General features: G+C 49.9%; 1 protein-coding gene and 1 pseudogene across 1 annotated transcript; one reads left to right on the top strand and one right to left on the bottom strand.

Annotated features, from left to right (window-relative positions):
* The first annotated feature begins 1,012 nt into the window (after positions 1–1,012).
* LOC141569268 (proteasome subunit alpha type-1 pseudogene) lies at positions 1,013–4,774 on the top strand (annotated as a pseudogene).
* A 2,591-nt stretch (positions 4,775–7,365) lies between these two features.
* LOC109433810 (glutathione S-transferase theta-2B-like) lies at positions 7,366–10,187 on the bottom strand. The gene is made up of 5 exons (XM_074321444.2): positions 10,010–10,187; positions 9,279–9,366; positions 8,208–8,358; positions 7,950–8,123; positions 7,366–7,637 (listed from the first exon to the last, which is right to left on the bottom strand). Exons 1-5 carry the CDS (start codon positions 10,119–10,121, stop codon positions 7,428–7,430), a joined length of 735 nt encoding a protein of 244 aa, XP_074177545.2. The 5' UTR covers positions 10,122–10,187; the 3' UTR covers positions 7,366–7,427.
* Positions 10,188–16,253: the final 6,066 nt, after the last annotated feature.

Here is a 16,253-nt window from a genome sequence, read left to right as displayed (position 1 = left end):
ACCCCGTCATGCCTTCTCCCCTCCTCAACCTCCCTCTTCTCACCTGGATCCACATGGGTGAACCCACGCTACGCTGGATGCAGTCATTGAGCCAGCTGGGCACCCATTTACACAGGCATGGACCTGTGGGATAAACAGCACCCATGGGCCAGCTTGTCTGGTATGCAGGGTGGGCAAGGCAGGGGCAATAACCTTGAGGACCCTGGTACCCAGCCACTCCCATCTCTCAGAAGCCTACAGGCCTCTGGCGGAAGGTCTCTACTATTGATACATTCCCCCTCATCCAGTCTTCCAGTCAGCTCTGCACACTCCATTCCACCATCCAGCAGTCAGGCAGTGTCCCTCCCCTCTCCCACCCCACCCGTCACAGCCAGGCCACTCTGCATTGTCTAGGAACTAATGTCCGGTTCTCACATGGCTCCAAAGCCCATACTCATTTTGCCACAACTGGCTTTCCAGGTTCACCTCCGCCTTCACCTCCTAACGTCCCCTTCTTTATACCTGGGTACCAGAGAGTCCCAAACAAACTGGATCTTCATGCTTCTAGCATTAGCTCGGGCCCTTCCATCTGCCAAGAGCAAAAGCTCAAGATTCAAGGTCACTTCCGTGGTGTTTTTTCTGCCCCTCCTCCTGCCATGTGACCTGGGGATCCCACTGCCTCCTCTTACATTGGTACACAGGATGGCTAGTGCCACTGCAGTCACCACCAAGACTTAGCTGTCACCTACACTGCACTCAGTCACCATTTAACTTCATTGTTTACTTCTTATAAGTTATGTTTGATAAAAGCAAACCCTCAATTATAAACAGCAAGAAATCATGGATGTGGATCAAAAAGGCACAGACTGCCATTGGCCAACCCCAACCCACCGGGGATGATGGGAAAAGGCAAGTATAGGGAATCTCTGTAGGGGAGGCAGCCAGAACAGTACCTAGGAGGGAAGACACCCACTAGGCACCTCCAGGGCAGGACAGCCGCAGGTGGGAACTGCTGAGAGGCTCCAGGCCCAGAATGGCACAAGATGGAGGGGCACCAAAGCCCCAGGAGAGGTGGGCTCAGAGCCTCCTGGTAAAGACACCATTTCTTGGTTAGTCGTGATGTCTACCGTCGGTTCTGAGAACTGCAGCCACATCAGCCATGCAGCCTCCTTTGGGGGCTAGACCTCCCTATAAGAAAACAATTAATTCACTCAATTGAAAATAGAAATGTCAGTAAATAGAATTGTGAAACAAAAAAATATCACTAGAATTGTTGGTAAAGACATGGAGTGTTTGATTAATGATGATGCTGTGTCTCCATTCCTGGAAGCTCTTGAATAAACACCACAGAGAAAGGCACACACAACCTGCTCAACCTGCTGAGGAACCTGCAGGAAAGGCTGACAAACCAACGGAACATTAAGTGATAAATGAGTGTACATGTGTATTATTAAATAGGCAAGAATGCAGAACGACGTACTGATGATAATAATTCTATATGTTGAACCAAATGATGCAGACTTGTGGGATATATGTTATAGGAATCAGTCTAGATGTGAGTGTTTTCCAAGCAACCTTCCTGAGACCATATAATGGGGTGCATTTTTCTTTGAGAGGGTCTATAAATGAGAAACTTAAAGTGTTGTGTACTTTGACCTGTGCTGTTTCTGAGGCTTATGTGCAATTTCCTAAATGTGTTATATTTAGGCACATGCCTGGTTGTGAGGATTGACTATAAAATAGGTGGAGGCTTTGAGAGGGTTAAAGATGGTGTATTGTTTCCTCTGCAGACCCCACTGAGATGCTGGTCTTACAATAAAAGGTGTCCACTCAAGAGGAAATTAGACCAGAATGGGGCTTTGGTGGGAAGTGTTCACTACTTTCTGTGAGACAAGGAGAGCGGGAACAGAGGGGTGGAAAAGAGCCCCAGCCTCCAGGCCCACAGGTCAGGGATGGGAGGTACGAATAGGGGGTGTAAATAGTTGAGGTGACAGGACTTTAGATGGCACAGTCTCCTAGGGCTGGAATCTCAGAGAAGCTACCAGCAGCTGGGGCTGAGTGAGCTCAGGGGCATTTGCTGCTGTAAGATCGCGGTCCACAGTTAGGGCCTCCAGTTCAAAGATGCTTGGCCCCCCATATCCCAAATACCTTCATTAGGCAACATATGAGGTCCTCTCACCCATAATGTAAACAGGTCACATGACAGGAAAAGCAAATGACTCCTGAAATACCCAGGTTTATGCCTCAAATGTAAATCCCCTGTGAAACTCACCTGAGATTCTGCTCTGTTTCATCAACTTGCCACAGTCAAGCTTCTTAGCACATTGTATGGGATGACACTGTCATCACTACTGGTGGGGTGCTATCAGGGGCTGAAATGCATCCCCTCCCCAAATTCATACGTTGAAGCCCTAAATCCCAGCACGTCAGGATGTGACTGATTTGGAGATTGGGTTAAACAGGTGATTAAGTTAAAATGACGATATTACTATGGGCCCCAATCAAATCTGACTGGTGCACATACAAGAGATTAACACACAGAGAGACAGGAAAGAGTCGCACACACAGAAGAAAGACCCAGTGAGGACTCAGGAGAATGCAGCCATCTGCAGGCCGAAGAGTGAGGCCTTAGGAGAAACTAACCCTAATGGCACCTTGGCTTGGACTTCCAGCCTCCAGTACTGTGAGAACGTAAATTTCTGTTGTGTCAGCCCCCGGGTCTGCGGTATTTTCTTACGGCACCACAGGCTCTCTCATACAAGTTCTCGATGAGGACAACCTCCACAGATAGCAATATCTAACAAGAAGGGTTTGTGATGCCTTACTCAGCAGTCCCATTTGAGGGGTGTCCCGTAGTTGCACTCCACAGTGACTCACTGGGCACTCACGGTAATAGTCACAGATTGCCGGTCCAGTAGCAGGGAACTAAGTGGCCACATCACGGTCTGTGGGTGCAGTGGGTGCAGTGGGTGCAGTGGCTGCTGTGCACAGTAGTAAAGGATGGTCACGCTCTCTGTGCCAGGCTCGCAGGGGACGCAATGTGCTCATACACGCAAAGTGCTTACGGTAGGACCTGGCCCATCAGAAGCATGCTATATGACCTTCAACATAAACATCCAAACCTGTGGATAATTTTCATGAGTGTATTTGAACCAAACTGACGACAATTGCCAGGAAGCAAAATCTCAATGAATTGAGAAAATGCTGCAGAGGATAGTAGTTTTGCAGCTTATTTTATACATTAGAATCAAGGGAGGAGATGTAAGGAGGGTTACAAGAAATCCATTGGTGGTAGATTAAGGGGGTGGGAGAAAGCAAAGTGGGAAAATCTCAGGGTTGGATAAAAAGTAAAATAGAGAGACCCATATGTCTTTTTCGTTGGTTGATACACGATAGTTAAATTAACATTTACAGAGATGGTATTCAGGGAACAAGATAACAACTAGGGGTTCCGTGGTCTCCTGCTTTGGTGCAGTGGGTGTGCCCTGAGGGGTCTGGAAAAGATTTCTGACATTTCACAGTTATGTTACCATGGCTGCAATAAGATAATACACAGGCTCACTTTAGGTAAAGATGGACCTTTGTCAAGGAAGCTACAGGCCAAGGATGTGACTTTCGCCATAACTCGCTTTTTTTGGCATTTTTATGTTCAGGTCATCCTATGTGGTTGCTTTCAGTGTCTGAATTTGTAAGGTCTGCCATGCAGACCCTCCTGAGCTTGTCATCTTTAGCAGGTGGCGCCTTTTTCGTCCACAGGACTTAGGTGGCCCCCACCCCCATTCTTCAAAACACAATGTCTTCTAATGAATGGCCACATATCAAAATGCTTCCCCAAAACTGGTGGCTCTTTGACACCAGAATCACTCCATCATGTGAACATTTTGACGATCAACATTACACTGATATTTTCCAATTCAAATACATTTTCAAATCTTTCAAGAAATACCAGATTTCACACGATAATGGGAATGGTGCTGTGACACACAGCTTTGCAGGAGGTCACAGCCTGACCTGAGAACCCCGATTAGACACCAGTATGATAATGTCCTCACTGGGTGGAACCCTCAGGGCGGGATACATCTCATTGAATATGTAATAGAAGCTGTGAAACAAGGTTCAGCCATAGCTGATCTGAAATAAAAAACCCATGTTGTGCTGGTTATATTGAAAAGAGCCCAGTGAGAAAAAAACTCCATGCGGACAACCATATTGATATCTCAGTTACAGTACTTATGCTGATGCTAGACTGCTGTGTAATTTTATGTAGCTGGAGTGTATTTTTGGTTTTCAGATTTCTACTTGATACACCTCTCCCTGTGTCTCATCTCATAGCTCTCATGAGACGCAGGACCCAGACACCCATGCAGACGTGTGGCTGGAGGCCATTGGGTGTTGGGCTGCTTATTGCTGGTTCTGGATATACGGGCCCTCACATTTTCAAACCTGTCCATCTGTTTACTATTTTGACTGCAGAGCCATGCCCAGTGGAATCGGTTTTCAATCATCTTATACTAAGTTGGAAAGACATATGTCTGAGTTTATGGAGTAAAATCTGAATGAACTGGTGAAGCACGGTTGCATGCCTCACAAGAGATACTTCCTGCAGAACGGAGCCTAAGTACAAAAAATATTCTCATTGAAATTGTTGGTAAAGACATGGAGTTTTTGATTCATGATGATGCTGTGTCTCCACTCCTAGAAGCTCTTGAAGAAACACCAGAGAGAAAGGCACACACAGTCTCCTCAACCTGCTGACGAACCTGCAGGAAAGGCTGACAAACCAACAGAACATTAAGTGATAAACAAGTGTACGTGTGTATTATTAAATAGGCAAGAATGCAGAACCACATAGTGATGATAATAATCCATATTTTGAACCAAAAGATACAGACTTGTGGGATGTATGTTATAGGAATCAGTCCAGGTGTGAGTGTTTTCCAAGCAACCTTCCTGCATTTTTCTTTGAGAGGGTCTATAGAATTTTTTTCTAGAAAGTATAGGTGTGATACGGTGATGTATAAGAAATATATAGGTGGTCACTCAGATGACCAAAATTTACTTCTCATATATATTTGGTCTTCTACCCCAGTTCCTGGCTCACAGCTCCAAAAACCCTTGTACTTTCCCAAGTATGGAGAGTGATAAGGGTGTCTCCTATTATGATATTGAGGTGACTTTTAGAAAGCACCTAAGCATGGGAGCTGATTGCCAGTGGAGCCAACCATGTGATTAGAGGGTTGGAAGTTTCAGTCGCACCCTGACCTCCAGGGAGGGGTAAGAGGCTGTAGGTTGAATCAATCGCCAATGGCCAATTATTTAATCCATCCTACATTTGCAATAAAGCCCCATTAAAACCCAAAAGGACAGGTTCAAAGAACTTCTGGGTTGGTGAACACGTGGACATTTGGAGGGGCAGCTTGACTAGAGAGGGCATGGACTCTCCCCACCTCCTCCCCACATACCTTGCCCTAAGCATCTCTTCCGTCTGGCTGTTACTGACTTATATCCTTTACAATAAACCGGTGATCTATGGTGAGGCAAAAAGGGGTTAATAGAAGTGAGCCTGTAGGGGAACTGCCCAGGCCTGCATTCCCTCCCCAGGAACTACCCAGGCTCATCCATTAGAAATAAATCAAAGATGTCCAAACACTCCTAAAAGAGGACACAAGACCCAAATGGTATTAATTTGTTCCTCACACATGTGCAAACTGTTAAAACTTGTCCATTATTTGAACTCTAGCCTCATTATAATACAATTAAAATGATCGTTACGGCTTGGCTCCCCCATAGGTTTTTCTGTATGCAAGAGCACGCACAGAAAGAAACTAGTTATATAACCAAAATATGTCAATCAAATGACCTCAGTATATGTCATGTCTCTTGCAGTAAGGAAATTAACCTACTCTTTCCTATAGAAGAAAAAGCTACCCTGAAGTTAGGTGCAGTTGTCTGTCCTGGCAACTTCCATGCAGGCGTCTTACTTCTTATATAAACTTTCCTTAACTTTTTGAGGCAATGAAATCCTTCATGTTTTGCGAACCATCAGAGGTTAATTCCAATGACACAACAATCTCCAGAATGAAATGTTTCTCTGACTTCTCTAAGCTGCTCTAGTAAGTTAATCAAACTGAAGGAGGTGGTATTGGGAACCTCCAATTTATAGCCCCTCATTCAGAGGTACTAGTGACAACCTGGACTCAGAACTGGTGTCTGCAAGAGAGGGACAGTCTTGTCGGACTGAGCCCGAAAACTCTGGGATCTGATGCTGACCTCTGGGTAGATCGTGCCAGAATTGAGTTGAATTTTCAAACACCAGCAGGGTGCAGTAGCTTGTTGTTGTGGGGTAAATCTATCCCTCAACCACACACACACACACACACACACACACACACACACCATATTGGAACTGGTGCTCAGAACCAGTTATGAGGTACTTGTCCGCAATGCAGGGACTCAGCTCCCACTCCCTGCATAACAATGGAGGATCTGGTGAGGCCAAAAAGGAATAACGATGGAGCCATAGATAGGGGAGTCATACCACTATATCCTCGATGGCGGCTGGTCAAGACACAACAGCAAACATCTGCCAGTACCTCAATGAGGGGTCTTTCTGCACCCCAGTCTCACTGGCGGCCGAATGAGACACAGGAAGTAGGATCCACACGATCCACAATCCGCCGTCCACCTCTCTGCCAACCAGCCAGCTAACCCCCTAGTGTAGCCAGGGCAGTTATATTAGGGACTAATGGCTACCCGGTAACAGCTGACGGCCAACCAACCACAGCGGATGGCCATCTGCTCACAGTTGATGGCCATCTACTACCCGAGCCAGCACCTTTCCACGTGAGGCTGAGAGCCTGGACACCGCTCTCCTGGCTCTGTCCCCACACTGTCCTAATGTTTTCATATGAAGACCGTAGTGTCTTTGTGGTTTTAAAGATAACTGTGAAATAAAATTCTTTCACCTGCTGGAGAAATAAAACTACAATAAGGGGAGTGATGTTCCAGAAGGGCGGGAAGAACAGGCCACACCAGATACCCTAGAACCTGCCAGCACAGGTAACTGTGCTAAACTATGATGAAGGTTACTCGGACTTACTTTTTCTCCATACTGTAATACAACAAGGTAATCAATCCAGTAATTCTTGGTTCCTTATCAAAGTGGTCAGAACCTTCATTATATTTCAAATATCACTGACATTAGCTTATTTTTAGTTCATTTATTTTTCTTCATGTGTGTGATGGGTTTTAGTCTTCTATTGATTATATATGTTGCACCTGAGGAGAAGACTTGCCAAGGACGTTGGGTGTCTTGACTGTGCAGAGCTCCTCCTGGAGTCAGAGACCAGAGACTGAGACAAGACAGAAAAGATGAAAAGGGACAAGTAGGAAACACAATGAATCTTTATTGCTCATCTTCTGACCCTGGGAGCCTCATTCCAGACCCCTCAGGGGATCCTAGAAATACGAAGCAGCATATTCGGATAGAATTCTGGAGAAGGCTCTGGGAGTGTTTTGTTGGCCGCTTGCTCCACGATGTTAAAGATGGGTCCATGGGCCTCCTGGCACAAATCAGTACCCAGGAAAGACTCTACTCGCTGTCGCCATGCGGCTAGTCGCGGTCGTCCCTCAAACAAGTTATAACCAACAGCCACGACCTGCAGGGACAAGGATGGGAAAGTTGTGGGGATACGGAAGTCCCAGTGTCAGGAGCAAGTGTCTGGCCTTTCCCCGACCTCCACGTGAGGTCCAGGGCGGTGTGGACAGCCTCGGGGCCAAGAGCATCAGGATGAACCCCCACTCAGGAGGGAAGCCAGTCAGGGTTCCAGCATCAGGTCAGCCAGAAACTCGCTCTGTGATAATGGGCAAACTCCTAGCTTTCTCTAGGCCTCAGCAATTCTATCTGTCTAATGGGGGTGGCAACAGGCGAATGCTGCCCACAAAGGCTGCTGCACTGGCCAAGCTCACACCTGCATCAGCTCCTCCAGTGCCATGAGGTCGGCCAGCGTCACATGCTGGCTGGTGAGGAAGGTCTTGTGTCCCAGGAACTTGTCCTCCAAATGCTGCAGAGCTTTGTCTACATCAGTCCTATTGCGCTTGACCTTCTCCTCAGGCACCTGAGCCCCAATGAGCGGTGCCAGCACCTGACAGGGGTAAAAAATAGGCTCAGTCTGAGGCCCCTGCCTCTTCCCGGGTCCCTGACAGTCAGCCCAGATGGCTCCTCTCACCTGGGTCCACAGGGACACACCAAAGGTGCCACGGATGCGGTCAGCATGCCAGCCCAGGTACTCATGGATACGCACGCGGGCCTGAAGGTCAGATGGGTACCAGTGGTCCGCTGTCTGGTACTTAAAGCTCAGGTAAATCAGGATAGCCACGCTAGGGAAGGGGCAGGAGCAGTGGCTGTTAGGACCCTGGCTCGGGGCCTTTATCCCCAATAGCTCTCATCCCCCAGTGGGGCCCTGGGGCTCCTCCTCATTTGGTGGGCAGCTCCCTGGGCACTACGTCCTGTCTCTGCCCTGACTGTACTCTCCCGGGTCTCCTTTCTTCTCTGTCTTGGGCACTGACTCTTGCCCAGACCCTCTGCTTTGTACTTGAATAACCTCATCTCTGTGACACCCCACCAGCTGGCCTATGAGGTACAGACTCTTGTCATCCCTCCTGCACACGAGAAACCTAAAGCTCAGACTAGTAAAGTGACTTGTCCAAGGCTGTGCAGCTCAGAAAAGGCTCCCTGGACTTCTGGAATCCACAAGGGGCTGGCACGCAGTGGGTGCTCAGTCAAGCCCATGGCGTGTCCAAGTGCCCAGGTCTGGAACCAGGAAAGGATGCATGTTCTCAGATGCGTCCTGGGTGCCCTCTGACAGGTCCCCCAGCACTCACTCCTGCAGCACCTGACCTCCTGATCTCTTCCTGCCTGCGGCTTGCCCTCACCATGGACTGTGTCCTCAGGCCCTGGCAGACTAATAGCCTGAGGACTCAGGAGCGGCCCTGTCAGCTTCCTTTTGTTGAGCCTCCTTTCTGTCCAACAATGGACAAATATCCCAATGTCCTCTCTTCTAATGCCCTTCAGTCTGGGGGTGGAGAGGCCCTGGGGACCAGAAGCAGAGGCTGAAGACAGAAAGGTGCAGAGATGTGCTAGTCAAACACCTGGTCATTCTGGGCTCACCCCAGGCTGTCTGCTCCCACCACACACTTCACCTTCGCCCTCAGGGCCTGAAGGGTGTGGGTGGGCCCACAGTGGGAGAGCCAGGGCCAGGTGGGCTGAGGTGTGGAGAGGTGGGAGGGAAGGAGAACACCTTTCGCTCAAGACGAAGTCACCATCCTTGAGGGTGGGCACCCTCTGCAGGCTGTTAACCGGGAAGAACTCCTTGCTCAGGTGCTGGCCTGAGGAAAAAGAGGTCAGAAAAGCCCTGCAGGGCAAGGACCACACCTGCCCTGCCCTCCCTCTCTTTCCCCCAACCCGAGCCCCTTGGCCAGGCTGCGCTGAGAAACAGTGGGGTCTGGTGGAGCACTGGGTCTTCCCCACTCCCTGTGCGGGCCTCCTGACCCGGTAGGGGCTGGCCGCCCTGCCCTGCCAAGTCCCACGGCTGGGGAGGAGCTCTGATGAGGAAGAGAAGTGATTTAGCCAGCACTGGGGTGAGCATGGGGAGGGGAGGAAAAGGGGGTGGCTGGGCTCTTCTCACCCCTTGAGTCTCACAACAATGTGTTGCTCTGCCCAGAGTGTTTAGAGCTTTATGAATTTAAATACATGCTTTCGGGGCAGGAACTCTGAAAATCCAGTTTTCAGCCCACCCCACAGAGTAGAAGGTGACATGATTCTCCTTTCCGAGGGGAAAGCTAAGGTCAGAGAGGGCTCTGATCTGTCCAAGGCAGCACAGTTGAGGGCCTTCATTCTCCAGTGGGAGCCGACATGGCATGAGGGAGCTATGCTGGCGGTGGGGGTCATGGGGCTGCTCAGGGAGTTGCTGGGGGAGGAGCCTGTAAGTGCAAGGGGCCTGTGGACACCTGGGGAGCCCTCCAAACCCACCTTTGAGCAGCTCCACATGGTGCAGCTCGAAGGGGATGCCGTTCTTCTTGGCAAAGATGTAGACAACGCGGGAAGGCTGGGAAATCAGGTCCAGGTAGAGCTCCAGGCCCATGGTGGGGGTGGCAATGACAGCAAACGCAGGTAGTAGCAGTGGCAGGAGCAGGGTGGCCTCTAGAAATAGGAGCTCGGGCTCCTCCCCTTTGGGGTGTGAACCAGTGAGGAGTACATCCCTCCCGGACTATTGCCAAAAACAATCCCGTCCTGCCTGCCCCTGGTTGGTTAAGTTGTACCAACATGTGTCTCTGTGAAAAGACTTTGCTCAGACCTGGACCTGGTGCCAGGTACCAAACCACGTGGGGGAGATGAGTTTACAGGGAGCTGTGAATGCTGTGGGGTGAGGTAGGCTGTTCACCTGCCCTCATCTTTCATGAGCTCTGCCTGCAAGGCCAGGACAGGACACAGATAGGAGGGTGCGCATGGAATCCTCAGCAAAGAGAAGGTGCCAGGATACAGGGGTCAGGGAAACACTGTCCGGGCCAGAACCTCCTTTGCTCTCCTTCCTTCCTCTCCCTCTCCCCAGTCTATCTTCCCAGGGGCCACAGTGACGATGCAGGGCTGGGCGCCCCGCAATAGCTGAATCTTTCAGAGTAGCCCATCGCTCTTGTAGGTGATGGAAGCTGACAAATCAGAATGTTGTCCTGGGATTTCTGAACTTGGAATCCAAGAGATAGGGGGTCCTTTTGCGGAGGTAAATGTGGGCAACGAGACCTGAGGACTCTGCTGGTCACACTTCCTGAGTACATTCAGCAGTCTGTCCTGAGAGAAGCTCACTCACAGAGAAGGAGAGCTGTGGAGAGAAGCAGTTTCTACTGCCAGTTCCCCCCGGGGGCCAGCTAGCCCTCTCCCCAACTCCAGGATGAGGTTTTGGGGAAATTCCTCTGAGCCAATTACAGGTAACCTAGGAAATTGACAACCCCTCCAGGATACCTCCAGGGTACAATGTGAGTTGCCTCACTAGTTAAACAAGTAACAAATGACTATATCTGACTCCTGCAGCTAGAAAAAAAACAAGAACCAGTTTGATCCAGCGAGGCTGATCTCTATGTCTGGAACCTGATCTTTAGCTAATTTTAAAGTCATTATGTCATTTCCATTGCAGTTACTACAATTCAAATCATGCATGGCACCATGACATTTCTGAAACATCAATTTGGAAGGAATTAAAGGACTTGGGTGATAGAAACGTATGTAAGGAAGCTGATTAAGGTGTCAGTAGGGAAGGGTATTAAAGAGGGCCAGAATGAGGAACATCAGAAAATGGCAGCGTTGCATATTAACTAGAGAGATATGAGCGAAGCAGAGAGACTGTGAAGAGGAAGTGGCTAAATAAGAACCGGTTTAACAGGGAGTGCGGATGTGGGAATCTTATTTGAAGCAACAAGTGTAACCAATAAAGTGAAAGGTTAAAAGAGTCTAATAGGATGGATTTCAGCCATGGCCAGTGACAGGAATCTGAAGGTCTGTATTGAAATGAGACTGCAGATGTATTCAGAAGCGTGTGGAGGAGAAAAGGAAGATGTCAAAAAGGCATATGGTCAAGCTAAAGGGCTTCCTGATTTCACAAAGGGAAATCCATCAGCTGACGCTGTCTGGCAGGCTCTAAAAAGTGTTTTGCCTTCCTTCCATACCCGAGTTTCTGCCCCTGCTAGGACCCTTAATCTCTATGCTACTACTGTTCAGACCATGTCTCTTTAACCTCCTTGTCAAATTTGTTTCCTCAGGTTACACTAGTTCCACATAAAGATGGGCCTCCAGGGATTTAAACTGGTGCTGTTAACAGAAATCACACTGGAGGGAATTCTTGACCCCTTAGACCAGGTAGAGATTCTCAGTCCCAGGCTAGGTAGGGGCGATGTCCCATCTCAGCCTGAAGCTGCTACAGAAGCCTGAACCTCCAGTCCCTCAACAAACCCTACGATTATGGGTCCAAAAATCTTGGGGGGATTTATGACGCAGGACAGGTAGCCTAGGAAATTGACACCCCCTCTAGGGGGCCGATGTGAGGTGTTTCATGGGTAACAACTAGCGAGTGACTCTGTCTGACACCTTCAGCAGGAGAAAAACAAGAACAACTTTAATCCAGGTAGGTTGATCCCTATGACCAGGGATCTGACCTTCAGCTAATTTTAGTGTTACTATGTCATTTGCACTGCAGTTACTACAGCTCCCATTATGCATCTGACGCCATGACTGTCCTGAAGGAACCAAATAAGGAAGAAATATCAGGAAATGAAGAATCCCACCCAGGGGGAGGAGATGAATGAAGCACATCAATGGGACGTCACCAATTCCCACCCCGACCATGACTTCCTTGGCACAATTCATTCTCTGGGTTCACCAGCACTTTCCTCTCAGGTGTATACTTTCGTTCCAATAAACTCCCTGTGCTTTCCTGCATCTGTCTCGCCCTGGAATTCTTTCTTGCACAGACAAGAACCCAGGCACTGCTGCTCCACGTTGAGTCCTCTCTTGGACATTTCTGGGAGCCTCCGTTGAGATCTCTTTTGGCCTAAACCAGTTGATACTCAGTTTCTGACCCTTCCAAGGAAAAGAACTCCGACAAACAGCAAAGATGTTCCAGGAGGTCCAGTTACGTAGTGGCAGAAACTTAACTAAATTGTGTCCTACAGGTATGTGGAAGGCACAGTTTGTAAGCCTGTGAACTTGGATGTTTAGGTGAGATTTCCAAGCAAAGAGCTGAAGGTGTGACTTGGTTTCTTCTTCCTGCTGACAGTAAAAGTACGTGAGGAGAGAGAAATTGAGGGAAGAACCGCCAGGCAAAAATGAAACAGGACTTGATGACCTGAGAAATCGTCAGCATAGCCTGAACTTAGTCAAAACAAAGCCAATTCATTAACCTTTAAAGCCCATCTTAGAAAGCCAGATAGTCTCTTTCAGTTTTTCTATGAGCCTTTTAAAATCTGGCCCAAGACATCAATTCAAGCATAACACAGCCCTGTCCAGTAAATTGACGCTAATCTGAGTGCTTTCCATGGCTGTCATTCAAGTCTAGGTGAATATCAAAAATAAGCTGGTACCAATTTAAAAGTTGAGTTTTCTCTCTCTGCCAGATAAGATAACAGTTTGTTAGACTATTGTTCTGCTACTGATATTATGAAAACATTTTCTGCCTGAAAGCAAAGATTATATGTGTCATCAGAATAATTTCTGTTTTTTATTGTCTTAATCAGGTCTTTGGTTACTTAAGAAAACTCAAACTCTGCTCCTCCCTGGGCCCAGTTTCAACCTCCTTCCTGGCTAGTACTACAGCCTGGGTTCTCCCTCAAGCCCACAGTCTGGGGGAGGGGCTCAGAGGGTACCCCTGTCTAGATCCCCTTCTGGCTCCTGGCACTGGGAGCCCAGTTTCCACTCTCAGGCAGGCCCCTTATTCCAGGGAGGAAACGGGGCAGGGTGTTCTGTGACCTGCCCTCAGCAGAGTGAGCACGTGGGGAGCGGGGATCACAACCCAGGGCCACCCTGGGGCTGCCTGGCTACTGTGACTCTGAAAGGACATGTTCAGGACATCTGGGGAGGAGCTCACTTCAAGCCTCACTCCAGGTTCTCCCCACTCTGAAGCTCCCAGCTTTAGCCCCCAAGCAGCCCCCTGGTCCAGCCCCCTGCCCTCTGAGCTGGGCGGGCTGACAGGAGGAAGGGGCTGAAGCAGTTGAGAAAGCTCTCCAAGCCAGAGGATATCAGCCTTCTGCTATGTCTCTCCGCCTCCCCCCAACCCTGAGCTCCAGACCAGGCAGAACCTGGCTCTCAGCCTGGCTCTGAGCCTGACTATCCCCTGGTCACCGTTACCACTAGGCCGGGAGGAAGTCCCCATCTCTGAGGGCAGTCACCTTCCCCAAGGGGTTCACTTTCAGGATTTCCAGCTTCAGGTGCTCCCTTGGGAGGCAGAGAGGAGGGGAGGCTTAGCACTGGCTCTGGCCCTTGGCGCTCCATCCATGTTGCCACCTAGCTCCAGGCTCACCTCATGCCGACTTCAGAGGCCTCGGCTCGAAGGGAATGACATTCTTCCTGGCGAATATGTAGATGGTACGGCAGGGAGGTAAGTGCAGGTTCAGAAAGAGCTCAAGCACCATTGCTGTTTCTCTCTCTGGCCTCACCTGCCCTCTCCTCACACCTCCGACCTCCGACCTCAGGGAGCTTCCTCTGTCCCTCAAAATGGAGCCTGAGGTCTGTGGCCCTCCCTAAAGCCCACTTCCTCCACCACTGGCTGGCGCCTTGCCAAGCTGCCACCCCTCCTCATCTATGGGGAGTGACAGTGGGGTGGGCTACGCCCCTTGGTAGTGGGTTTTCCAAAAGCAGGGTCCCCAGTCTTGCCCTCTTCCTCCTTCACAGGATGTTGCAAGCCCATGAACACTCCTGCCTCCTGCTCCGTCCCTCCGTCTGGGACCAAACACGGGCCCTGCTGGGCCTCCCTAATATCTGCTTGGGACAACCAGTGTGGCTTTCACACTCTTTCAACTTGAAGTGATACAGGCAGATTGGCTGGGAGGACAGCTGGGCAGGCACACACTTTGGATCTTTAAGGCCTTCTATGTATGCCTTCCCTTTAGCCTGCGACAAACACATTCACACACACAAAGACACATGCCCCACCCACCTCCAGCCCTGGTCTCTCCTCTCTCCACGCTGAGAAATATCCTCACATCACCTCTGGGGCCAGCCTGGTGGCTCAGGTGGTTGGAGTTCTGTGCTCCTAACTCCGAAGGCTGACGGCTTGATTCCCACATGGGCCAGTGGGCTCTCAACCACAAGGTTGCCAGGTGGTTTTATGGAGTCTGGCAAAGGATGGTGGGCAGCAACCCTGCAACTAAGTATGAACACGGCACTTTGAGCTGAGCTGAGCTGCCACTGAGCTTCCAGATGGCTCAGTTGGTTGGAGGGCGCCCTGTCAACCACAAGGTTGCCAGTTCGCCTCCCGCAAGAGATGGTGGGCTGCACCCCCTGCAACTAGCAAGGGCAACAGGACCTGGAGCTGAGCCACACCCTCCACAACTAAGACTGAAAGGACAAAAACTTGAAGCTGAACGGCACCCTCCACAACTAAGATTGAAAGGACAACAACTTGACTTGGAAAAAGAGACCTGGAAGTACACACTGTTCCCCAATAATGTCCTGTTTCCCTTCCCCAATAATAAAAAAAAAAGCACCTTTGGCTCCCCTCTCAACTGCCCCCCTCCACAGCTCCCCACCGCATGCCCTGGAGCTCAGGCCAGGCCCCTAGGAGTCTTTCCTATTCCTCATCCTAACTACATCCCTCCATTGCCAAGCGCTGCCATGCTGTCGCTCTACCTCTTGCATCTCTTATCCCCCCACCGAGCCTCTGGATGGCCTGGATGACCTTGCCAGCTTCCAGATCAGCTGGCCTGCCTCTACCTGGGTCCTCGGTCCTGGTCCACACAGCACCACAGAAAATTAATTCCTAAAGTCCAAATCTGATCCCATGCTCCCTGGGCAACACCCTCCCATGGCTGGAGAGCACCTGTCCTCCGTGTGACCACACTCCTCCCTGTCCATTTGCCTCTTGGTCTGCACTGGTCTTCTTCTTTGGCTTCCGTATGCACTTCTCTTCTGCCAGGACCCAGGTTTAGGATGCCGAGGGCTGGGTTGCAGGCAAGGTTTTCATGGATCCAGAGGACAGTTTGGGCCTGGTGTCCACACTGGCCTGTGTTAATTGGGTAGGTCATGGATCAGATAGCAAGCCCGAGCGTCCTGGTCCTTCTGGGCACCCAGCCATCGCTTCCTGGAAAGCTGCTCTGGCCCCATTCTGGTACCCAAGGAGGTGGGAGCCTTTCTCTGGACTACCTGACCCACGCAAAAGGAACTTAAAGTTTTCTTGTTCTTCTCATGGGATCTGAAGTTTCAGTGGACAAGACTTTTGGGGATACTTACCCCGCTTTACCCCCCAAGAAATATTCATACTTCCAGGCCCTGTGGCCTAGGAAGGGCGGACTTCACCCTTGGTCCAGGGAAAGCACATGGCATGGCCAGGCCAGGCCAGTAAGGACATTGTACCCCTGGCCATTCTGAAGGGATTAGGCAGGGCCACTTCAAGTCAGTCCTGGGATTGTGGAGGGTGTGACTGGGAAGAAAGGGCTGAAAATAAGCACAAGGCAGGGTCCTGGTGAGGCCATTGGCCTTTCCAAAAAGAGGCCTTGGGAACCACCAGATATAG

Source organism: Rhinolophus sinicus, chromosome 9, assembly GCF_057876585.1.
Source record: "Rhinolophus sinicus isolate RSI-liver-muscle chromosome 9, RSI-T2T, whole genome shotgun sequence".
Lineage (NCBI taxonomy): Eukaryota > Metazoa > Chordata > Mammalia > Chiroptera > Rhinolophidae > Rhinolophus > Rhinolophus sinicus.
The sequence above is the reverse complement of the archived record's forward strand: the minus strand, read 5'-3'. Positions and strand labels throughout refer to the sequence as shown.